General features: G+C 34.3%; 1 protein-coding gene across 1 annotated transcript in view; it reads right to left on the bottom strand.

Annotated features, from left to right (window-relative positions):
• Positions 1-27169, bottom strand: part of cfap46 (cilia and flagella associated protein 46) — a 65996-nt gene that overhangs the window by 1069 nt on the left and 37758 nt on the right. Inside the window, exons 44-62 of the mRNA XM_088915773.1 lie at positions 25416-25613; positions 24882-25070; positions 24322-24450; positions 23405-23584; positions 22841-23014; positions 22488-22585; positions 21713-21789; positions 20179-20372; positions 19669-19775; positions 18513-18607; positions 11206-11370; positions 7669-7748; positions 7436-7496; positions 6758-6793; positions 5162-5264; positions 4356-4468; positions 2436-2517; positions 1820-1956; positions 1417-1533 (exon numbers count right to left, since the gene is read on the bottom strand). Coding sequence (XP_088771899.1) covers positions 1417-1533; positions 1820-1956; positions 2436-2517; positions 4356-4468; positions 5162-5264; positions 6758-6793; positions 7436-7496; positions 7669-7748; positions 11206-11370; positions 18513-18607; positions 19669-19775; positions 20179-20372; positions 21713-21789; positions 22488-22585; positions 22841-23014; positions 23405-23584; positions 24322-24450; positions 24882-25070; positions 25416-25613 — 2335 coding nt within the window. The remainder of the gene's footprint in view (positions 1-1416; positions 1534-1819; positions 1957-2435; positions 2518-4355; positions 4469-5161; positions 5265-6757; positions 6794-7435; positions 7497-7668; positions 7749-11205; positions 11371-18512; positions 18608-19668; positions 19776-20178; positions 20373-21712; positions 21790-22487; positions 22586-22840; positions 23015-23404; positions 23585-24321; positions 24451-24881; positions 25071-25415; positions 25614-27169) is intronic.

Here is a 27169-nt window from a genome sequence, read left to right as displayed (position 1 = left end):
TTTAACTGTCAGAACCTACTGTATGGGAAGGTTATAAAATTGATGATCCATTTAAGAAAGTATTTTCTTTTTTAAATCCTGATAAATTTATGATTGAGAATACACCTTCACAAACGATTTTCAGTCAACCATTATTTTATCAGGAAAACATATTTGGTAACCACTTGATTCCAGTACATTTCAAGAAATATAAAAGGAATAGTGTTCAAGGGAAGATTAAAATTCCTTGAACTAATTGGACAGTTACTGTAGAAACCCAAATAACAAGAAAGGGGAATTAGATCTGCGAAAGAAAACTGCATTGAAATCCTATGAAAAATCTACCTGGTGCTGGCCGTTGGTTGAAAAGTACTGCAAATTAACTGCAGGTTGGATGCAAGGACAACTCTTATATAAATATATACCAAAACATATATTCCAGTATATATAGTGTGCTCTTATTCATGGCTCTTGATCATCGGACCTTTATTTAATTTGGTCTCCCATGAAATAAACCATCAACAGGAATTATTGTGTTATTATAGATGTTATTATGGTGTACCTCTGTACCAGAGAGTGGTAAGAAACAGGTTTATTCTGAGACTACCTGTGGGGTCAAGGCAGCTAATCATTTTAAAACTGTCCTTTAATAACTTACACATGCCAAAATGAACAAAGGAACCTGCTACATCTGAACAGTGTACCATCTTGTATACACCCAGCAAGTGGTAAAGGCTGCTGTTAAATGGCAAGTCAAGGGTCCCACAGACACCCATCCTGACCTATTCCCAGAAATTAGTCAATTTCGCAAAGTTACTGTAGAACACAGAGGAAAAAAAGGTGATACATACAGCCCACATTAAAAATACAAGTTTAGAATATTATACATTTAGTAACTTTAATATGAGCGACTGTATGTGATTATCCAGGAGAAAAAATATGCTTTAAAAAAACACCTGAACAATCAGAATTAAAAAAATATCAGAATAATTAATTCAAAAAGTGTGTGAATGAGAGGTTTGTCAAAACAAACCACCTACACTTCTAGTAATCAAGCAGAATCACTGAAAACTAAAACCTTTTCTCGTGACTCGAAACTTTTAAAACTGTCAATTTTCCAAATGTTGTACTACTTCAGTTAAGGCTTTATAATGTTAGGTATATAAATAATATATATAGTTCTTAGAAATATAAACTTGTATGTTTCATAAGTGTTTATATCAGAGGTACACAACAGTGCAGATAGATTAATTTTATACTTCTACCAGGAGCTTTAGCTGATTTTGATTTTTATAAGACCCACAAAGATGCTAGATACTAATTTAAGTAATTTAATGATTATCTGCCAAAGATACAATGTACTCTCCATTACGGTATAATAAAAATAGATGAGGGAAATTTAACACCTGTGAAAATAGAGAAATGCTCATTCAGTACCTTCATTTTCACCAGCTAGGGTAACCGATTCCCTTTCTTCAAAGGGAAAGCTTTGATTTTCACTTTTACGAGCTACATGAACTGCCTGGCCAGAAGTCATTCCCACTTTCAAGAGATCTAAAGAGAAAAACAACAGTAAACCTACTGTATATGAGGTAATTTTACACATACACATAATACACTGCACACTGCTTTGGATTGTTTCTATTTCAGACAACATTCCATTAGATCCAAATTTAAAAACAAAAAACAGGCTTTTGAAACTCTTATGCATCCTTTTGACATTCAATATAATTGCCTTCTATGTACCTATGGTCATGTTTGTATCCCAACTCAGGCATACACAATTCTAAATAATGCATTTAGTTTTGACCTTTCCATCTTTTTATAGTAAAACACCTACTTTCTATAAGTAATTCCATCTTGGTAGTATTTTGTTTTAAAGTACTATGCCACTGGTTAGCCATTATGGAGCGAACACCAGTAAGACTCAAAAGAACAGCTGTTTCAAGCGGTCTTTCCAATGACAAATGCAAAGCACTGAAAGAGAAAAAAAAGTATTAAAATGAACAGTAAAATTTTATTACTGGTACTTCTACAAATACATTTATAAACTTTCCAAGAAAGCACACTCCAACAGTAATATAAAAGTGTTTCTAGCTTTTAAAACATTTCTCGCCCTGTTTGGAAGGAATATTAAAGGGAAAATACTACAGTTATGCTGACAAGAACAATTTACAAACACCAGATTTATATTATTTCAAATTCCTATTTGTCTTCGAAGTTTTAAAAGTATATAAGAATAATGACAGCATATAATGGTGGGTTGGTCAATATTTTGGGAAAGAAATCTGAGATGATTGCACTTATACTAGGAAATTTACAAAGGAGAACCAAGGTCTTAACCATTTTACTTAGTTCAATATGAGTAATAAAGATGAAACTTTTCTCTATACATGCTCAATATTTTAAATCAATCACAGTTAACATTGGTGTGAAAAAGGCAGTTATATTTTTACCTTTTTTCTATATCCAGTTTTGATTGTCTAAGTACACTTAAGCTGTTCTGAACAAGATCAAAAATGATCACAAGCTGGCATTCTGGAAAAAAAATGACAAAAGATACTAAACAGAGTTAAAAAGTTAAAATAAACATTTTATCAGGGCAATAATCTCTAATGCTGATCATGTGAAACCTGGTTTAAAAGTGTAAAATATTAGATTAGAATTTAAAACTACTCATAAAATCGTTTTAACACATCTTAACACATGTCTAATAAAAGGCTGAATGAACAGTTAAACTTGACTTGTCGTTAGTCTTCCCAGGATGTTCTACATTTCTCTTCACCTCTAGGTCCTTTTGTGTTCATACAAGTAGAATGAGATTGATATTTATCAGGTAATGCTACTTTTATACTGATGACTATCATGGTTTCAATTTATTTTCCAGTGCTGTTTTAATAAGCATATAAATGTTGTCTTAGTCTTTGATATACTGTACTATGAATATACTAATAGCCTTGATAGTTTCTCTTCCTAATTTTTATAACCTATCACTGCTCACTGTCTAGCCTGCTTCATTTTACTGAAGGTTGGAATTGTAATTTCCTGTTTGACTGCTAAGATTGCAGACAATGTATTCAAATTGATGTAGGAATCTTTGTATCTTAAATGTTAAAATACAAACACTTTTGAAAATACAATAAGTCAATGTTTGCCTTACAACAAACAGCAGTTGCAATTGTTATTGAACAGACAACTTCATAACTAGTTTATATGTTAAAACTAATAACCACTATAGTATTTATATCTCTAATAAACTCTGGAAGAAAACACTGTGAAAGTCAATCACAATTTCTCTTCCAGACATGTGACAGTTGTTCTTGTTCACTGTAAAGAACTGCATTTAAAGATTTCTGAAATTCTAGAAAATTAGAAAAAACAATACTGACTAGTACATTAGAGTCTAAGTTCTGACCTAGATGGTGACATTGGTTAGATGACCTTTCACTCAAAGGCCACCTTCACGTAGAATTATTTAAAGCGAAGGAGAAATGAAGGAATTATGAGGTAGAAAATAAGAGTGTGGTGTGAGGAATTTGAATTTGGAACAAATTGATATACTGTAATGTTACTGTCACAGTGAGAAGAAATCAAAACAAGACTGAACAACTGTTTCTTAATCACAAAATACACTTATGTATACACTGAAGCCTTAAGATGTGTCTTTGCACTTTCTTGCAATTGAACAATGGGTGATCTGATTTGGGTCTCAAATATGCAGTTCTCCTCAGTTCAGTATAAAAATAAAGTTTATACAAATATATAAAAAAAGTTCATAACCCTTAAGGTATCTAGCATTCTTCTGTCCACCAGATGAATAAGTGGGGACCAGCACTGCTGACATTAACCCTGCGATAGACTAGTTTCCCCTCCAGGAGGGAGCCATGTACTCTCAGGTCCACTTAATGTTACAAAACCAGGATAGACTCTAGCCTGATGAGCCTCTAGGCTTGATTATGTACTTTTCTTTTGTTTATTGGTCAGACTATACTTACTGGCCAGTATCAATCCATTTATTGCAAAATTATTAGGAAAGTTATTTATTCTTTAAAGCTGTAATTAAGACTGTTTAAAGAGTATGCTATTTCCTACACATTGGATTACATAAACCAAATAATAGATTTGGGTTTAGGCTGCTTCTAAGTTATATAAAATAACACAGCTGTTTCAAATTCAAAATAGCTCATTGAAATTTTCTAATGAGATTATTTTTAACCTTTAACCTTTTAAGAAAAAAAGTCCGTTATAGTACTCCAACATTAAGGCACATATTTTTTGGTGCATTTATTTACTTATGGTGAAGTCTTTGGATAACAGTTGAAAAGCAAAACAGCACACCCTAAAAATGCATAACATTATTAAGAGTATAACTATACCTTGAAAATTCATGGCAACAAGTTTAGAAGGTATGATGTTCGCTAGAAATCGTTCGGCCCCATAGAAAATTAATGCACTGCAGTTATTCATCAGTTCTTCAAGTTCAGCATGACTGAAACAAGAGAAATTATTTACTTTTAGAAAGCTACTTATTTTAGAAAGATACTTAAATTCTATTACTGATCAGTACTGTGCAAACTATGGTAGCCACATTAATCATTAAAAATGCCAAGAATTTATTGGAAGAGTAGTATTTTTGTATTTTTCTTTTATTGTGGAAAGAGGTGTGTAAACATGCTTGACCCTCCCATTTTAAGTTTTGAAATTGAACAAAACAAAGAACACACACCAAATTGACACCGTGTAAGGTGGTAAGTGGAAAATACCAGATGCTTAGTCCATAATTTTTATATATATTTAATAATGCATTAGTCCTTATTATGCAAAGATAAAAAACTATTTGAAAAGGATGTTGAATGTTCAAATAATGGCTTATTTTAAGGGTAAAATTAGTCAATAAAAATTGCAGAGTGATTAATCATAAAAAACAATATGCAGTATTTATGAGGAAGGTAACCAAGTTACCATGAGGCATGTCACTTTCAAAACTGGGCATTTTAATGCAAGGAAGTGTCTTAAAACCCAAATGGGATCAATTAAACACAAACTCTAGAAATCACATGGAGAAATTATATTATTTAAAATTATATTTCAATTTTGAACTTCAAAATGATTCTGATTAAATTAAAGAACAGGCAAGTATGTAACATTTTTGGTTACATAGCCTGCAATCATTGACACTGACCTTGGAGCATGTCCACTGCCCATAATTCCTTCCCAATGAGGAGTGAACTGCTGGCTGTATGCTTCTACAATTTTTCTCATCTTATCCACTGGATTGTCTGATCCTAGGTATTAATAACGCATGGACAAATCTGGTTTTATACATAAGGTATCCCTTTAAGGAAGGCTAGGTAAAGTATTCTCAAGACTTCACAGAAAAATAAAATATCCCAAGGCAGCATAAGGTCCTGACATCCATTACAGTGTCTTGGCATAGATGCCCCAGCAAATACTAGTTTTTAGGGATATTTCAGAAACTTGTGTTAGCAGTTATAACTGGATACGCCATTGTAATGACACGTTTCAGCAAATGGGACATAAATCATGAAGTAATTTTTGCTAGAATTTCTTATATACATCAATAGATGCTCACCTTAGTCAACAGTTACAGGAATAAAGTCCATATATTCCATATATACACAGTACACAATAAAGAACATCAAACATAAACAGCAATACCAACTCTTTTCAAAGACAGTAACAATTATTCTAAAATGATATAGGCATGCATAATACATCCCCCACAGTATCACTTTAAAGCTCCATCCTCCAAAGAACTGGGTGATGTTAATTTTGCTTAGGCCAATAAAAACCTGATTTTGGTCATTATGAGCACAGCTGGACTGAAAACCTACAGACAAAAAAGCCTTCCAGGACCAGTACTGGTTTTCTTTTTCCTGGGATGAAATATCCTTGAACTCCCCAGGAAAAAAAAACTGCAGATTATATCCATAAGACAAAGATTACATTGCTTGGACAGTAGTTAATTCTTTATCTAGGATAGTTCTTCTGTTTATCCTTAAATAGAGCATCTATTTTTAACTTTTAATGGCTTTATAGATAAACTTCATCCTGTCCATTTTAAATATACTGAAAAACACTTTAAAAACACAACAAGTTTTGAACAAAAAAATAAACAATATTGTTTCCAACACACATTTGTTACAATTTGAACGCATCTTAATATAAAAGCCAAGTATATTATAGTTTTAGTAATTGGAGTTTATTATAAGAGCCTCATACTTCAAATCCATTTAACACATTAACAACAATATTGCAAGACATGCAAACACCATTATTAACAAGAAGAGCACATTGTCAAGATGTTAATAAACAATGATTTTTTAATCAATGTAGATCTTTCTGTGATCTTTACTGTATATCTATAAAGCTAACATTACAACTAAATAATGTGAATTATTTCAATTAATATTTAAAACTCAGTTAGAATACTTAGGAGAGCAGGGTTCATTCCAATAAAGGACATCTGTCTTGGTGACTAATGAGAGAGCCAGTTCAATTGTAGCCATCATGCTAACAACACAATGTGTCAGGGTTATACCAAAGGATAGCTGGTACTTAATGTGGTTTACTTACATATGCATGGTCCTTCTACCTCTGCAAGGGTAGAAACAGTTATATTTGCACAAAAATGCATTTAAAACACAAACCATAAACAGGATTTCTTGGATAAACTTGAAGCCTTTATAATAACAAATGCACACATAGTATAGATTCATATATATGGCACACATTTTCTCAGTCAGTAATCGCTTACCTGTTTCTCTAGCATCATTATAAGGGTCAACAATATCTAAAATATATTATTAAGGCAAGATAAAGTAATATATAAATTATGATGTTTAAAACTAAGAGTGTTACATAATGACAGACATTTTCATTTTATGATACAGGGTTTAACCTGAAAAGAAAAATACAGCCTCTTCACAACATAAGATACAGTTCCACAAATGGTCAGTTCAACCAAACCAGCTAGTGATGCATGATACCAGTGGTGTCACCTGATTGGCTGGTTCAATACCCATATCTCAATCTGACAGGAGATAGAATATTATAAGGACACAAGGTGCTTATGGAGTACAAAATAAAAATACAATTTCAATTAAGAAAAACACTTTATAAAATTGCAGGTTAGTTTCTACATTCTAGTGAGTTGAATTAATAACATCTTTCTTCTATAATATTGATTTGAATCAGATTATTATTTGGCAAAGTATTCCGATTACTTACGAACAGTGTTACAAACTCAACAGTGAATCCTGCATAACTTTTACAATTGCGAGAAAGTATCTGTTAGTGTAATTGCAGATGGAAGGGGATGTTATCTGCAATAAAGTAATAATCCCTTCGTTTACTGGCAAAATGCTACTTAATTATTTCAATTTCTAGATTAATGGTTTTTGTGCATTCTGTAAATTGGGGAATAAAAGGATACATTTGAAGTTGTGAGTGTTTACTGGAATGCAGCTTGGTGGCAAAACACGATTAACAGGCACCTAGTTTAAAAGAAGATTGAACAGGCATCAATGGAAATACATAATTCTGATCCTAATTTGAGATCAATAAACATTGTGACATTTATGAACAAACTGTATTAAAAAGTTATTTTGTTTGCAGAAAACTATTGAGTTTCTATCTCACACTAACAGATTTATTAGCTCAACTTACCACTTTGATGGATTTGCTTTGATCTCCTTTTCCTTTTGCCCCTTTTGTACCTTTGGTCTCCTTTTTGTTGTCACCTTCAACTACAACATATATATATTCATAACATTTGAATTTGTATATATCAATGGCACAGTGTCATATAGTATACTGTATATAAATGACACCATAGAAGGTGAAGTAAACATTTTAATAAACCATATTAACCTGAAATTTGCCATAACTACCAATATTCATTAATGAACTATATAAGAAAAAAAGAATTGTGCTAAGTTTAAAATAATATAAACTCTCAACCCTGAACATTGTTATATACTTTATATCAAGAGATGTCTGTGTGATATATTCCAATATCATATACTGAAAACAGTTTTCCAAGAGAATCTTATTTTTTCTAGATAATTTTGTCCCTATTGACTCCCAAAATTACACAACTATAGAGATCAAGCCGAAGATGATATAATCATAAAAAAATAGCCTTAGTTTCAAAAGTTTGAATGAGATTCAGAGAAGGAAAATAAGGTGCAAAATCTGCTCTGCCGCAAACTGCTTTTTTTCTTTACATCATTATTTCTACTGTATAAACAGGGGACATCTTCCAGCATATTCTGTCACAATGAATATTTGTATGTGTCATGGGCATACTAGTGATACCAGTATGGGTTACACATAGCTGTTCAGCATTCTGTTCACCACCCAGAATCCTAAAACAACTATGTGTATGTGTTAACAGTTGATTTACAAGCCAGTGTTTAGTTGAATCTTGGAAAAGAGAAGTTGGAAAATTCTAAAAAGATTGAGATATCGTACTGAATGTTTGAGTGAGAACAAAAAATAGGCTGACATTTGTGTAAAACATGACCAAATATAGAGTAGTTAGATATTGCAAGATTAATGGCCTTTCTAGAACACCACCTTTGAGAGGACAAGTGAAGTTAACCTTGGGCTATGGAAGACGTAGACACAAGGACTTGTACTCTTTCTAAATAACGTGTGCAGTATTTTAGGTATAGTTAGTAATGACTGTAAACAAACCTTGCATTTTAAGACTTTATTATACAGTCATTAAATTGTACCAGAAACAAAGAAATAATGTGGCCACACAATAATTCTTGATTGTGGGAAACATTTTATTAAACTGAATTATTATGTTTAATTATTTAAAAAAATTGGTTTTAAATAAAACATGTTTAATTATTAAAAAAACAAGGTATGGTGCTGGATAATAAATTGGCTTCTTCGAATAATGCCTGGGCTCTATGCCCTCTTGACAAAATGGTAAACCGCAGTTGCCAAAATTATGGTAATGCAGGTCTTAGGTGAAGAGAGTTAAGGTAACTTTTTCTACTAAACTGAATTCTGAATCTTCACAAGAAACTAACCTGTCAAGTTCACTATTTAAATTTAACTTTAAAAATATTTCGAGATGAGTGCCAACCAATAATACAGTGGCTTTATAAGATAAAAATCGCAGTTAACAGACTAGTGCCATATTCTAGGTCATTTTTGAACAACCTATTGAAAATAATCCTTATATGACTAACAGAAATGATATATTCTAATTTGTAATGTCATAAACTGGATAGTTAATTATTTTGCTAAATTGCTAATGTTATTGCTTTTACTAATAAAATACTTTTTCATTAGTTCATTAGCACATACATGTACTTATGCGCAGATTTAGAAGCCTTAGTTCATTAAGTATTACAGGATTGTAACCTAACTACATTAAAAGATGGTTCTTGCCTATTGATAGACAAAAATGTACAAGATGTACTAGGAGTTCTTAGATTTAATTTTACATACTTTTATGCTGGCATAGTAACGGGAAGTGCATAAGAAAAGATGAACAGGTGGTGTTTTGGGATAACAGGTAAGGCTTATGTTTCCAAACCTTTAAATAGTCTATTTTGAAAATAAAATTGCATATATTACTGCATATGCCTTCTAAACACTGCAAATCACATTATCATTAAAATGCTAAAGCACATAACTAGATGTCTAGTCTAAACTAAATTTAGACTTAAACTTATTTTTTTGCTGTGAAAGTTATTATGCTACTTCAAAGATGAAAAGTCTTTTGTCCAGTTTAACATTGTAAATCCTGAGAGCAAGTTATTTACTTTGGCCAGCTTTCACTATTAAACAGACGAGTGTGAATTTCAAAAGGACGTCCAAATTACATGCAGTAACAAGTTTCTAACAGCACTGCTGATATCTTAAAAAAATTAAGTCCTTTTGTAATCTGAATTTTAAAGAGATTAGGGGGGATAAACCAAGAAAGGAATTGGACTCTGCTTATGATACCATTATAAAATATCATTAGTATTCAAATTCAATTGTGGCACCTTGAACATTTGGCGAAATGATATAAACAGATTACCAAGCATATGGCAGAAGCTTCCCAGATATATTTAAACCTGCCTAAAGCAATGTTATTTCCATGGCTAAATGCCATAACAGCAACAGTATGTGAAAATGTTGCCTTAGTTTTAAATACAAATCGATTATTTTCTTAAATATAAGAGAGAGATCTATAAGTTAATTTAAATCTAAGATGCACAATATTATAAATAAAAAAATAAACCTGTTTAATTTGACCTATGTCTGTATTTGATATTTGTTTAGGCTTCAATAGAATACCTCTATTCTTAGCATGCATTGAATGCTCTGCATCTGTAGCTCCATTTAAGAAAAGCAGACATTTTTTAGACTATCTTAATCTTACTAAAATATACAGCAGTTTTTCTGACAAAACACACACCACACTGTCCAATGAAAAACACTTTATTCCTTGTAGACAAACTTACTCTTGTGTAAGCAAGAATCCTTTTGTTTTAATTACAGAAAGCTAATCTGAGTCATTATAAATAGGTATATTCATTATATAAGTATATCACGCTTTCCAGGGTGTCCCTGACCAATTAAATTATGTTTTGTTAATGTTAATTTAGGACTATTATATTCCATGTACTTCCTTGTGACTAAGAGTCACAATAATATCAAAGGTAAATATAAATTGCATATATTTCTTAAATAGTAAATGCAAAGCTGTTGATATTATCTCAACATTAAGATGAAAGTTAAGTTTATTTCTGTAATATTATTTCAGGTAACATAACAGGAGATTACAATGGAGGCCTTAACTTTTCACACTGCATGTATAAACAAAATAATGTATACTATATACATAATATATAAACAGATATAAATGTATTTAAATTAGATAATATTAAGAATGCAGTCTACATAAACAAAGATAAAAATGAAGACAACTGCAATATTTTTTTCCTTAATAATCCAATACTTTCGATTTCAATTTTCATTCATTGGAATAATACAAATGTAATATGATAGATCTAAAATATTATTTTCTTTCATATATTATGTGTTTAAATAAAATGTGGCAGTCAATTTTGATAAATATAGAACTAGAGAATTTTCAACTGCTGTTCCTAGAGCTGTATACAGTCATAAGAAGCACCACTTTTTCCTGATTTAGTATTGTCTACATATGGTATGCCATTTTAATGCTTTTACCTGCTTCTTCCCTTTGCATTCGGTTGTAGAGAAGCTGCAATGAGAAATCTCTTGAAACTGAGCTAACTCCATCCTCCTGAAGAACACTCAATGCTTCCAAAGGCAACTCCATGAGCAATTTGTCGGCAAGTACAATGAAACTTTCTCCCATATCAGTAGGTGCACCTGGTACAAGAAAAAATACTTACTGATCATAAAGCTTCTAATTTGTTTGTCACAGTCTCCTCCTTGCAGAGTTTAGAGGCTTAGATAGAAGATAACAATAATGATGGCACAGCCACAATTGCAAAGATGTGCAATGGTGTTTATTATGAGGAACTATGTTCCCAAAGTCCACACCCAAAAAAAACAAAGTGAAAACCACAAACTGACCAGAAAAAAACCCACAAAGCTATAGTACAAAATATATACATTAATTACTATACAAAAAAAACACTAGACTGTTGTAGGTAGCTCCAATTCTACCCCCACAATCCACCTTCTCCTAACTCCCCCCTCCTATCTTGAAGAGCTCCTTTTCTAGGTTAAACTCCTCCCCCTAAAATATTCCACTATAAAGCACAAAAAAATAATTTGACAAAATAATAATCAGAATTCTGATATAAACATTTCTTCCGTGAATATACAATTAAACAATGCACATATTATTACCAACAATAAAACATCACACTCCTATTATGTACATAACTGTTGTTTTGGCAAATACTACCCCCCTTTTAATGGTATCTTCGTACCAATCAACCCACACATGTGCAATCCTAAAACAGGCACTACTAAGCCAGCCCCTGTTGCCATGCCAAAGTTTGGGTCCTACAGATTTGCGGGAGAAACCATTTTGCCGGTGAGGAATCTAAACAGCTTATTTATTTGAGATACGTGAGTTGATTACCAATTCAGTTCATTTCACTTCTAAAACAAAGGAAAACAGGTGTTTGGTTTAAGTTAATGATTAAATTTGATAATACGGGAACAAGCTTACTTTACTCTGTGTGTGCACCCACAGAGCAAGCAAAGCTATCCCTGTAATTCCAGACTAGTGTGTTTATATTGGAAACCAGCGTTATTGCCTTTGTTTAGATAGTGAAATGTTTACGTATGTGTGTGTATGTGTTCATGTGGCTACCTCATGAGTGCCAGGTGATCTGGAAATGGAGTCTCCAGTCACATTACCACCCTCCTTTCCAAGATTGACGATGCCCAGCAATCAGGACAGGTAATCTGCTGTCACATTTTGTTTACTCACTCTATGTCAAATCTTGAACTTAAATGGTTGTAAAGCAAGATAGCATCTTGTTATTCGAGAATTTTGGTCTTTCATTGTTTGAATCCATGTTAAAGCTCGATGATCTGTTTCAAGATCAAATTCTCTCCCTAGCAGATAATACCGTAGACTATCCAATGCCCACTTAATAGCAAGGCACTCCTTTTCCAATAGTTGAGTACCTTGTTTCCCTAGGTAAAAGTTTGCGACTCAGGTACAAGACCGGTCTCTCTTCTCCTTCTTTGCCTTGTGATAGCACTGCACCAATACCCACTGCTGAAGCATCCACCTGAACAAGAAACCGTTCCTCAAAACTGGGACTTTTAAGAACTGGGTATGAGCACAGATATGTTTTGAGAACATTAAATGCCTCTTCACACTCATTTGTCCATCTCACTGAGTTGCTTGCTGCTTTTGAAGTAAGGTTTGTAAGTGGTGCTGCTATGGTTGAAAACTGTGGGATGAAACGTCGATACCATCCAACAAGTCCCAAAAAGGATCTTACTTGGCGTTTAGTATGCGGTTGAGGACTGTTCAGAATGGCTTGTACTTTATCCACTTGTGGCCGGACCTCCCCCTTTCCCAGTTGATATCCTAAGTATCTTGTCTCTTCTTTGGCCCACTCACACTTTTCTGAATTCAAAGTCAAATTTGCATAATTTATTTGACCTAGGACTTTGCTAAGGTGATGGAGATGGTCCTTCCACGTGTTGCTGTAGATGACAACATCATCCAAATATGCAGCACAGTAATCATCACATCCCTCAAGTACCTTGTCCATCAGGCGTTGAAATGTGGCAGGGGCTCCATGCAGTCCAAAAGGCATAACAGTAAACTGAAACAATCCTAAAGATGTTCTAAACGCTGTGTATGCTTTAGACTTCTCTTCCAAAGGAACCTGCCAATATCCTTTGCAGAGGTCAAGGGTTGTGATAAAATGTGCGCTGCCAATCCTCTCTAGCAAATCTTCGATCCGTGGCATTGGGTACGCATCAAAATGAGAAACTGCATTGAGTTTCCGAAAGTCTATGCATACTTGGAGTGACCCATCCTTCTTCGGAACTATTACAATTGGGCTGTTCCATTCACTTATGGAAGGCTCGATAACTCCCAGTTGTCTCATGGTTAGGATCTCCTTCTTCAGTGCTCCCACTAACCTCTCAGGGACTCTATAGGGGCGTTGCCGGATAGGCGTACAGTCTTCAAGATGGATGGTATGATTTAGGAGAGCAGTCCTTCCTGGTTGTGGTAGAAATAAGGCCGGGTACTTGTCAAATATTTGATGATCACTCTGCTGATTTTTAATTAAATGTGATAATTTAAGCTTATTTGAGGGAGTGTCCAAGTGTCTAAATCTCCCCCCATTTCCTCATCTTCCTCCACCTTATGCACAAAAAAGGAACTGCTCACTGTGGTGTTCCTCTCTCTCCATTCCTTCAGGAGATTCACATGAGAAATCTGTGAGTTCTTACCCTTGTCAGGATGTTCGACCTCATAAGTCACAGGACTCATCTTCCTTAAAATTGTATACGGACCCTGCCATTTCACAAGAAGTTTGTTGGTTGAACTGGAAAGAAGAAGTAGAACCTTTTGGCCTGGCTTATACTCACGATGGCGAACATGCTGGTTATACCAGAGTTTTTGAGCACGCTGTACCTTAGCTAGGTTTTCTCTAGCCTCTTCTCGATATTTCTCCAGGCGGTCTCTCATTGCCAGTACATACTGCACAATCCCCTCTCCAGATGTTGTAGATGAGGTTGCCTCCCAGGCAGTTCCCAGCAAATCTAATGGCCCTTGAACAGCTGTTCCATATAGCAGCTCAAATGGAGAGAATTCGGTTGAAGCTTGTGGAACCTCTCGATATGCAAAGAGAAGAAAAGGTAACCATCTATCCCAATCCTTTCCAATATCAGACACAAACTACTTTAACATGTTCTTAAGAGTTTGATTAAACCTTTCCACAAGTCCGTCTGTCTGTGGATGATAGGGACTGGTCTTTATCGCTGTAATATCTAACTGTTGATAGAGCTGTTTCATCAGTCGGGAAGTAAAGTTAGTTCCTTGATCAGTCAGGATTTCTGTTGGAATTCCCACCCTAGAAAATAGTTGCACAAGTGCACTGATAACCTTTGGTGTTGTTAATGAGCGAAGTGGAAATGCTTCAGGAAACCGAGTTGCATAGTCACAGATAACTAGTATATATTGGTATCCTGTACTACTTTTCTCCAAAGGTCCAACGATATCCATGGCTATTCTTTGAAACGGGGTGGAAATTATTGGCAAAGGTTGAAGAGGAGCTCGGTTAGATTTATGTACGATACTGGTTTTCTGGCACTCGGGGCAAGTTCGACAATATGTTTGCACATCTTTGTATAGTGTTGCCCAATAAAAGCATGAGCTAATCCTCAAGTATGTTTTTTGATGTCCTAAATGCCCTGCCCATGGAATTGTATGTGCAAGGTGTAAAATCATTGGCCTACAACTACTGGGTACGACCAAGTGCTTGTCAGTTTTCCCGGCAATATATAACACATCATCTTCTACAATATACTTCTCCCCTTCACACATTTTCACCTCATCCCCACAAGCTTTCTTAAATAAAGAGACAAGGGATGGATCTTCCTTCTGTAATTTCCTGATGTCATTTGGGATTTCCCATTGCGCTGGACTCAACCCAGATCCATCTACTTTAGGTATAGGGCTACCTAGCTTTTTTTCAAGACGTCGCTGTCGACGAGTCTTCCTCGGTCCTTTGGTTCCTCCCTCGCACAAACTATCACACAAGTTTGGCAGAGGTTGTAAACCAGCTTTTGCTTGAGCCCTCGTGACTACTGGACATGAAACTTGACCTTTAAAACTCTCTACATTTGTTTTATTTTGTAGCAAGTCATTTAACACTGGTAAATCTCTGCCTAAAATCATGCCACCTGGTAAATGTTCCACTACCCCCACTGTCATCAAATACTTTTGATCTTCTACCACCATTGTCACTTCTGCCATGGGGTAGTGCTTCTGATCACCATGTACACACTGAATCAGTGTCTGTTGATCATATATAATGCTTCTATCTGGTACATGACATTTCTTAATCAAAGACAGAGAACTTCCACTATCCAGCAGTGCATGGACTGTTTGCCCATTAACAATCACAGGTATATACATAGATCTTTCATTATTCTGGTCCTGTACTTCTTCCTTCCTTGGAACATAGCAATAACCAGTCATTTTAGGTTTCCTCAAAGGACAGACTGATGCTTTGTGCCCTGGCTGTTGACAATAGAAACATACAAAGTCCTTACTTGGCATATGGTCTGCATTGTCCTTTTCTTCTCCTTTGGCTGCCTTCCAGACACCGATCCCCCCAGAGGTACTTCCAATGTTCCGGCCATCCTTAGTGTTTTTAGATCCTCTGGGTATGGTCTGCTGGAGTCTTGATGGGCCCCCTCGCCGTGCGTTAAGGTATTGCAGGGCCAATTTTGCTGCTGTTAACCCATCCTCCGGTTCATGTTCCTTGACCCAGGTCCTGACGTCATAAGGAAGGATTCGAAGCAACTGCTCGAGAATAATTGCTTCTCCTATTTCTTCCTTGGTGTGTTGATCAGGACGAATCCAGCGCCGATATAGTCCTTTGAGATGGTGGTATGTCTCAGTTGGGATCTCTCCTGGTGGTGTTGTGAAAGCCCTGAATCGCTGTCTATAGGTCTCAGGTAAAATATCAAATTTAGCCAAGAGAGCATCCTTAAGGTCATTGTAGACATTGGATATATCCTCATCCATTGCTGAGTACGCTTCTAAGGCCTTTCCCGTAAGCAGAGGAACAAGGCGACAGGCCCATTCTTCTTCTGGCCACTGTCAAGTTCTAGCCATGCATCGAATCTCAAAAGATAATTTTCAATGTCCTCCCCAGCTTGATATGCTGGCATTTTTGGCTCCTTTCTATATATAAGATCCGATGGTCTGGTTGCCCTGCGACTCCCATCCATGGAATCTGCTGGTAAGTGTCCAATTGCGCTTATTCCACGTGACCGATGAGGAACTGGAGTAGGGAGCTGTAGTCGTGGGCTTGGCCCAGTATCACTAACTGTGTCTGCAGCAGGTGCAAGAGACAACACTGATGACCTTAAGTCACGCATTTCCCTTAGAAACCCCACATCTCGCTTTTGCTGTCCTGTCAAAAAGTCTTGAAATAAAGATACTAGTTTTTTTTCCTCCGTTTGCTCCGACATTCCTGGTCACATTTTAGGGCATGTGCCTGACTCCTTATTTGCATTCTCCTCTGAACCATCCAAATCAACTGTATCCCAGGCCTCCATCTCTGGCTTCATTGATCTGGCTTTTTGAGAGAGCAGTCCAGGCCTCCCCCTTTGGGAACGTAGCACTCTGTGGCTTGCCATCCCACCGCTGCCACCATACATGTCACAGTCTCCTCCTTGCAGAGTTTAGAGGCTTAGATAGAAGATAACAATAACGATGGCACAGCCACAATTGCAGAGATGTGCAATGGTGTTTATTATGAGGAACTATGTTCCCAAAGTCCACACCCAAAAAAAAACAAAGTGAAAACCACAAACTGACCAGAAAAAAAACCACAAAGCTATAGTACAAAATATATACATTAATTACTATACAAAAAAAAACACTAGATTGTTGTAGGTAGCTCCAATTCTACCCCCACAATCCACCTTCTCCTAACTCCTCCCCTTCTATCTTGAAGAGCTCCTTTTCTAGGTTAAACTCCTCCCCCTAGAATATTCCACTATAAAGCACAAAAAAATAATTTGACAAAATAATAATCAGAATTCTGATATAAACATTTCTTCCGTGAATATACAATTAAACAATGCACATATTACCAACAATAAAACATCACACTCCTATTATGTACATAACTGTTGTTTTGGCAAATACTACCCCCCTTTTAATGGTATCTTCGTACCAATCAATCCACACATGCGCAATCCTAAAACGGGTACTACTAAACCAGCCCCTGTTGCCATGCCAAAGTTTGGGTCCTACAGATTTGCGGGAGAAATTTGCCGGTGAGGAATCTAAACAGCTTATTTATTTGAGGAATCTAAACAGCTTATTTATTTGAGATACGTGAGTTGATTACCAATTCAGTTCATTTCACTTCTAAAACAAAGGAAAACAGGTGTTTGGTTTAAGTTAATGATTAAATTTGATAATACGGGAACAAGCTTACTTTACTCTGTGTGTGCACCCACAGAGCAAGCAAAGCTATCCCTGTAATTCCAGACTAGTGTGTTTATATTGGAAAACAGCGTTATTGCCTTTGTTTAGATAGTGAAATGTTTAGGTATGTGTGTGTATGTGTTCATGTGGCTACCTCATGAGTGCCAGGTGATCTGGAAACGGAGTCTCCAGTCACATTGTTCGATACAAGTTTTCGAGTGGCAATATTATGTTAAAGGAACAAGTAATAGGTTTATTCCATGCTGAAAAAAAGAAGAAAGAAACAACGTTTCGGCCGTAGAGCCTTCTTCAGGTGTGAAGGCTCACACCTGAAGAAGGCTCCATGGCCAAAACGTGTTTTCTTTCACTTTCTTTCTCTTGTTTCTTTGCAGCCTACGCATGCTGACGCAGCTACCCACCTGAAATATGATGTTAAAGATTTAATGAATTATTAAAAATAATTAATTCTTGTCTACTAGATATATTAAACTAATGTTTCAAGTGCTAAAGGATCAATGAAAAAGTGAAAGATCAAAATAAAAACTACTCAATGAATGAAGGGAAAAAAACACGTTTGAGATATACCTACTTCAACAATCTCTGCAAAATATCAACCAGTTAATTCATATAAGTACACTGATAATTCTGTATTTCTTTTCATCTTTGAAATGCTTCAGATTTTATCAATAATGCTCAGTAAACCTGAGATGAAGCAAATCAATCTGAAACCCAAATACAGGTTAACTGCATCACCTTTCACTGCCACCTTGTTATTGTTCATGAGGACAAAGTGAAAAAACTTCCGTCCTTTATGATGCTGGACACAGTGTTAATGAACTGATTAGGTACACACCAGGTAAACCTTTGTCGGCTGCAGATTTCTCCTCTTTGTCTTTCATCTTTCCAGACTCTGGCAATTGGAAAATGGAGGCTGATGGAGTCTGTACCCTGTAAGAAATAGATAAAAAATGGCACACTAAATTATACTGTACATTAATTAAAAAAACAGAAAACAAATATCACAATACAATATTTTATTTCTTCAGCACTGACTTGAGCATGTAAGATTTATACTTAATAGGTCTCTGGGAAAGTACCCTAAAATAACTGCTAAGACTACCTTTAAAAGACACTCTGTATGGAACGGGCACAATTCCACAGACTATAATTAAGACATCAATTTTATGCAACTTTATATTATACATTTGTAAGTTATGTGGTACTGTATTTCATAACCGTGATATTTCCAAACTTAAAATATATATACTGTACAGTAGGCTGCAAAGGAACAAGTAAAAGTTTATTCCATGCTGAAAAGAGAAGCAAAGAAACAACTTTTCTGCTATGGAGCCTTCTTCCAATGTGAGAAAGAGAGGTTGCTCAACTCCTATTGCAGAAAGACATCCGAAACCAAAATTATCCTGAAACTAGGATCACACCCTCCCCCTTCTTTCAACGACAGTCATTTCCTTCTAATCCTCTCTATTCATTTACAGGTTTTGAGCTCATACCTCTTTGCCTCTCTCGACTTCACTCCACCTGAGTGGCCACTCTGCCTCCCCCCAGCTCCTGCCTCCTGTTCTCCTATGCTGTATCAGCTGCTGACCTAGCACTCTTTCTAATGCCCAAAGAAGGCTCCACAGCTGAAACATTGTGTTTATTTTCTTCTCTTTTCAGCATGGAATAAACCTTTACTTGTTTCTTTGCCACCTACGCATGCTGACGTAGCTACCTACTTGAACTATATATACACAGTATACATACACACACAGTAATATATTTTAATAAGTAACAAATGTTAAATGTTTAATAGCCCGATTCTCAATCAACTATCTTTTTATTATCCCTGTATTCACCACCTTGTATTGACCTTACAAACATTATTAAAGTTGATTAATCAGCTGTTAATATCAATAATTTCAATGTTGGTTTAGATTCTCAAAGTACAGCATACACATTAGCATGCATGCTACTAGGAGTTTTTAACCTTAAATATCACCTTTACTTACCTGAAACTAGAAATGTCAAGCTGGGAAAGAACAGGATTTAGGTAATCTTCCATTTGTTTAACAATATCATTGAACTGAGATGCAAGTTCATCTTCTTTGGTGATTTTCTCAATCAAGAAATTAAACAGAAATGCATGTGAACATATTATTCTTGTCAAGATATACAGCTGAGACAAAAGATAAGATTTTGCAATATGTTGAGGTACTGCATTGTAACATTTATTCTGGCATCACTCTCTTCTATCACATATAATCTATACAAAGTCAATTGATAAACAGCCTGTTTGAATCCAATCCAAAAATACCACCTCTTTTGCTAAGAGCCTTTACAATGTGCATGTGCTTCTCTACAAACAAAACAAAATACAGATCATGTTCTATTTTGCCTGTACTACCAGGGTTTCAGAATAAACACATTTTTTTCTGTCCTTTGGCATCTTCTACACCTTTGTTTCTACAATATAACTTTACAAAGTTAAACCCCAAACCAATAAAACACAGCAGACTTACTAGATCTGTTCCTTTTTCACAGTCTTCTAACACTTGCTCCATGTTTCCATGTTGTGCAATATGGCTGAGTTGATATTGCTCCTTAAGAAGAATATGCATTGTCTCTTGCTTATAAAATTGAATGCTTGTAAGAAGCCTGAAGAATATTTCTGGATTTACAATTGTTTTTGCAACTTTACTGCACACCAATGTACCTGTCATAAAGAAAAATGCACATAATAGACCCAGTGAGTTGTTTCTTCAAATATCAATCTCCTTAAACTATCATTCATTATTGTAGATTTATTCTAAACCAATTTGCTCCAGGTTGTGTAAATGGGAAGTAATTCCCAGGGAGGATCATCTAGAGTGTTATGATGTAGTCTACTAGTTTGTTTTGGTAGTTAAAAAAACAGCTGTGTTTAAAACCAAGGGCCTAGTTAACCTTGGGTATATAATATCCAAGGTTATATATAATGTGAGTAGAACTGAGACAAAAGCAAGCAGTTAGACATTAGAATACTTATACACGGAAATCAATTTCTTGCAAATTCAATTAACTTGCAAAACATTGTAATCTTTAATGCATCACACTGTCAATCTACAGTTGAAGTTTTATATCCTATTAAGCTTTGAACCATGGAATAAAAAAAAACATGAGTGTTGTTCTTCAACAACAACTATCTTATTAGTCATTAGTGAGTAACGTCCAATATAAAAGAACCATAAACAATAATGAGCCCCAGCAGTACAGAATGTGTTTAGACACGTATAAAACAGATATTAATTTCATGATATACATCATGTTATACATGATAATTTAAATTAAAACATTTATTTTGGAATCAAATATTCTAAAGCACAAAACAGTGCATAATGTGACCTTAGAATGTTGTTTAGAAACGTTTGTATTCCAGGTCTGTGAATCAGCTAGAGCATTATTGATAGAAAAATATAGTGAGTTTTTGCTCTTAAACCCTGAAAAGTGATCCTTATGAGATTCCTATCGATCAAATATCAGTTTTCAATTTGGAAATTGAGATGTATTCCTTGCAGGGTGAAGTTACTCTGGATTCTAAATTTCAGAATCAGAAATTAATGAGATCCTCTGACAGTGTGCTTGCTAATAAATAAGCAAGAAGGAAAAGGACAATAGGACAAGCACATTTCCATATTCACCTTAGTTTGTGTAGTAATGTCTGTCAGAAGGGAAAAGGGTAAAACACTGAAAAAGTGAGGCAAGAAGAACTGGTAACAATGCAACTTCTCAGACTACAATATGCAAAAATGTATTTTTTAAACATGCTCTTCTCCACATGTTTCTCAGTTTAAGACATCCTTAAAAAGGTTTGCCTTCCATGTGCACATTACCTTGATGAGCCTGTTTTAGGTTTACTTTTCAAATTGTAAAAGAGTAAAAAGATGACAAAGAAACACCCTGCTTTGTATTTTAGATCTACATTTGTTTACTGACAAAACACTTGAGGACAGTTCAATTAACGTAACCACAACAAGAAAGATATTGATAAAATAGATGACCAACATCAAATCTTACCAGATGGCTGAATCCCCTTTCCTTTCTGACTGTCACTTGGTTTTGTTTTTTCAAAAAATGCTCCATACAATACAGACCTGTGGTAATGACACACATTTATGTGCGGATTTTTGAATAATTTAAGTGATTTCATATATTGCTGAGACATGTACAATGGTTTAGTGTTTGAATATAAAGCTAAAATGTTTCCAAAACTCAGTTTACAAATATGGTGGATTTATGTGGATTAAGGGAAAATATTCTACATGGAGAAAAACAATTCTAGAAATGAATGTGAAAAAATGCTGTGGATTACTTTAGAAAAGCCCTCATATTAAAAATACTACAATTCCATCTTCCATAAACATCGTAAAACATGAATGTTCATCCATCAATTTTTCACCCACTTTATCTAATACAGGGCAGCAGAGGAGTCAGAACCTATCCCAGCAAGCAAATGGTGCAAGGCAGGATAAAACATGAAAATGTGCCAAGAAACAGCAGTCACAGAACAGGTAGAAAACACAGATATTATTCCATCACTACTGTTTGTTAAGCAGCCCCCTGGTGACAAAATCTAGGAACTCTGGCAATGCATTCAGAATGAGCTGATTTATATGTACATTTAATTCCCCTATTATAATTGTTACAAGTTGGATGATATAAACAATATATCACATTAAGGTACACATTAGTTACTCTGCATATTTCTATATAAACAACAGAAGCATATGTCTCTGCATATGTCTAAAATCTAGAGATAGACAAACTGTAGTATTTTAAATGGTTATCATACCCATTGTCTGAATGCTGAAGTATTACAATTTTAAAGTTAACTGGAAGCTCATTCAAAAGGTTGAGGTGGTGTGGATGAATGTTCAGGTTTGTATATGCCTGTAAAAGACAAAAGGTAAAAGGTATGGATGTTTTTTTTTTCCCCAAACAATATTTTAATGTCTAAGAAATCACAGTTAAAGCACTACAATTAACATACTGTACATTATCACTTTACTCAAGATAAATAATTGTGAAAAATAACTTTTAAATTGAAAATTCATTTTCCATTATAGCAATACTTCATTATGTTATATCATTGTACTATTTTATTTATCGTATTAATTATATTAATAGTATTTATTTATATATTACCTTTGAAATCACACTAAGCGTCTCTTCAACAGTTTTCTGCAGTTTGCTTGGTGCTTCATTCTTTTTAGACTGTAAATTATGATGGAGATTCAGCAATGCAGAAAGTTGGGAGCTACTAGTATCATTGTTAACAGTCTTAAGAATCTCACTCATCATGTGTGAACAGCAACAGCTCTGAAAAAAATCAGATATTGTTAAAATATTAAGAACTACAGTCACTATATTAACTCTTCAATGTTAAAAACATTAAAATTGTTTAAATTTCACGTTTATTGACATTTTTATATTTTTTAAAGCTAACATCCTTTAAAACTTTGATGCAAAATTGGGGTAAATGAATTTAAAAAACCAAAATGATTTCTTAATTAAATTTATTACATACCGATATATTTTAATAAAATTATTTAAAAACACTGAAAGATAAATTTGGCCATATACAGTATATGTAATCAAACTGCAGCTAAAAGTTACTTGTAGTGAATAACAACAAATAACTGCATATATTTTTCTTCCCAGATTACTTAAATCCAGTCAGTTGTTAATACCTTTGTACGTAAGTCATACCTGGTACAGGGCCAAATATTGACCAGAAGAAGCTGGATCAAAATGTCCAAAACATTCAAGCATATTAAGACTCGCCTCTGCAAGGATTTCAGTGAATTTATTGTTCAGTGATAAACTGACAGCTTGTGCCAGTATTTCACTTGCTTGCGCCAGGAATTGCCGGGCCACAATTCTTCTACTCTGAAGAACAGAATACATAAATAAATATAGCAAGCTGTAATGTTTCTGAGTGTGTCATATCTTTAGCAAAACAGCCATGGTTATGCTAAAATTGCTTTGTAATGAAATGAATGATGATAAAAATTGACCAACAGTGAATTGTCCCTTTTATGAAGTATGAATGAAACATATTAAAGACATTTTAGGTTAACTTCCACGTGAACCTAAATTTTTAAAATACTGAAGGGGATTAATGTGTAATTATTCTCAATGTCATTTATAAATCAAGTGCCAAACATAACATTTTATCATATCATAAACAGACAAGATTAAGACTTGACCACTTGTTTTCTCAATTAATAAAATCTTATCACAATGGGTAACACAATTCTTAGTGTATCCTTTGCTAAACTGTAACCAGTTACAACTTTTCAAAGTTTTCAATGGCTCTTAATTTGCTCCTAATGATCATTCTTGTGTATCATCCCTCTAATATCTCTATTTTGGTTATATTCTTCAGTGTATTTCTGACTGCATTGTTCTGCCTCTACTCACATTGTGTATTTTAATTCCACTTTTCAGCATGAAACTGAGCTCTACTGGTTTATATTCGGAAATAGGCATGTCAGCAATTCCCTAAATTTATTGTGATGACAATAACCCCAATTTTGCTGTAAAAAATCATTTTGTTCATAACAAAACACCTCTAAAATGTATTTATACATACTGTACTTAGTTTTATGATAATAACAAAATACCCTAATCTTAGCAGTTTTTAATGAAAACTGCTGTTCCTCCTGGCGTCCACCAATTTCCAAGTTTTGTCCTGATGAAAGCTTTTTCTCCGTTCCAGCAGGATCTTTTTGTAAACTACTTTTTCCTTCACTCTGTAAAATGTATGACAGTAGCATTGGACTTGTGCATTCTAAAATGATTCTGCACCTATGAATACTGAATTAACTACAGCATGTTTGTATATAATTTTCTGCTCTTATAATAGTATTTAAGATAAACGATTGAAATGTTTTTAAATCAGTTTGAGACAATAATCATTACTTTTTTAATTTCAATTTTATCTTTCAATAAAATGCGTCTCTTTTGAATTTTTTTTGCTTAAGGAATATGCAAAATACATATAGCTGCTTTTTTCTAAATATTCAAAAAGACTGTGCTAAAAACTAGAAATATTGTTTAACTTTTCTATGCTTTATATTTGTTCTCATTATGATTTTTTTCACTTATTCTTTGACTCATGATTCATCCTTATTAAACCCTTTTCAAGCCAGTATACTTGGTGAAAGTAACAAAGTTTCCATACCATAAATGAAGTGTCCCACTGTATCGAAGAATTTAGGGGGTCCACCTGAACAGCAAGTAATCTCAGACATTTTCCCAGCAGGCACAAGGACCTGGTCCTCATTTCCACGGAACCAACACAAAAGTTATTTATAACTTCTAATTGAGTCAGAGCTACTTGTCCCAATGTCTTGCCTGTAGTTATCCATTCCTAAAAGTGGGGAGATTTTTCTTTGGAGAATTTCCAAAAATTTTCCTGCATATTTCATGTACTGCAAATATCCTTATACTGAACTTTATGTTTCATACAGCATTGTATGCATATTGTAAGCATTGTCTGCAAAAGCTAATGACTTTAAAGTATTTTACAGATAAATTATCAAAGTTGAAAGAACATGGAGAAGAGAAAATCATCACAAACATTAAATTTCAATTTACAAGTTGCATCTGCAACATGAACATAGGCATTCTAACAGACAAAATAGTATTTAACATGAATGTTATCCTCAGCTATGCAGAGAAACTAATGTATAATCAACAAATTGGATGGAATTACCTGTTGTACAGATGTATAGTCAGGAGTGGGTCTCACAAAGTCATCTACCACTTTTTGAACATGATCTTTTCTTTCATCAGCTAAAGATTGTCTTTTCTCTTCTTTGCATAGAAAATCAAGCATATCTAAGGTCATGTCCACCAGAGAAAGTCTCAAAATAGCCAGATTCTTCATCGCTGGTAAGGTCATTCTTCTTGTCTGAAAGAATTTAACTTAAATTTAGAATTTAAGCTTTTTTTTTTAGTGTAACATCAAATTTTATTTTTGTATCATGTTACTGGAAAGCCTTCTAGGATTTAAATAAAAGGATAATGCAAAGTACTGTCAAATACTGGAAACAAACCTTTCTGACTCTGCTTAAGATTTTTAACTAGGGCAAAAATTCACCTTTTAGCAGGACAATGATCTAAAGCACAAGACCAGGGCTCCAATGGAGTTGCTTAAGAATAAGAAAGTGATTTTCCTTGAGTGGCCCAGCCAAAGAACTGACTTGAATCCTACTGGGAATCTGTAGAAAGGCTTGTAAACTGCTGTCCACGGTGATTCCCAAGCACACTGAAAGAGCTTGAGCATGTCTGCCAAGAAGAATGCTTAGAAATTGCACTAAGTACTGTACAAAGTTAGTACTTACACTAAAGGACCCGAGTCTATAATTGCTGCCTAAATATTGACTTAATGGGTATGAATAATTACACAATCAAAATATTTTACAGTAACTTATTATTAGTTTTCAGTGTATTCAACATTTTGTAATTTGTAAGAAGGCTCTACATACTTTTGTAAGGCACTATAGTTATTTTCTTACAGTTGAATAATATATTATTTCCTTTACTTAATATGCACTCTAAAAAAATATTTCACAAAAAACCCAAAGGAAAAAAATCACCATGACTATTAATAAACATTAATCAAGAGTTCCTAGACACATATATAATTTTCTGTGTAAAACCCTAAATTGAATTACTTCAAGGTGATTGTGCAGTATTTAAGCATCCCCCTTTTTCTCAAGGTGGTATTACCACATGGTCTTGTTAGAGAATCATGCAGCTAATTAGACAAATCATTAATGACAGCAGAAACATTGTGACCTTAAGTGAAATAGTAGATTTAAAACAAAGGATTATGATTTGCTCCGATTCCCTCTAACTTGGAAATGTATCCCTCACTTATTTGCACCAATAACATGGTGCAAAAAACATTAACATGTTCTGTTGATCCCGAGTCATGTGCCTGTTTCTTACATTTGCAATTGCAAAGTAAAATTTACATTTGCAAAGTACAATTGAGTGGCTGACATTAAAATTGTAGTATGAGCGCCATCTATTGGTTTTTAAAAGTTAGATCTTTCATGCCATGATTACAACGAATGTTACATTCATAAAGAAAAAAAAATGTATATTTAATTGCTTTTCTTAACTACTCTTACACATTTGTTTTGTTTAATGAAGAACTGAATTGAATAATCTAATATTGTAAAATGTTTGTATTAACATAATTGTCTTTATTAAATCCACACACTTCATAATCAAAAAGACAACATTCCATTGAATGCAAAAATCTATTTTTAATTTTATGGTCAATTATGTATCATGAGATGAAATAAAATAACCTATAAAGTTTGGCAGAACAGAGTCTTTATGAAACCAAGCAGCTTACCCTTCACGTGGCTTGGCTTAAAAAAAATATTTACAGCTGTTTTTTACATTTTTAGTCATAGCTTTTTTAATACAGAAATCAGTTCAGCATCTTCAAGC

This window comes from Atractosteus spatula, chromosome 5 (genome assembly GCF_055471065.1).
Source record: "Atractosteus spatula isolate fAtrSpa1 chromosome 5, fAtrSpa1.hap1, whole genome shotgun sequence".
Lineage (NCBI taxonomy): Eukaryota > Metazoa > Chordata > Actinopteri > Semionotiformes > Lepisosteidae > Atractosteus > Atractosteus spatula.
The sequence above is the reverse complement of the archived record's forward strand: the minus strand, read 5'-3'. Positions and strand labels throughout refer to the sequence as shown.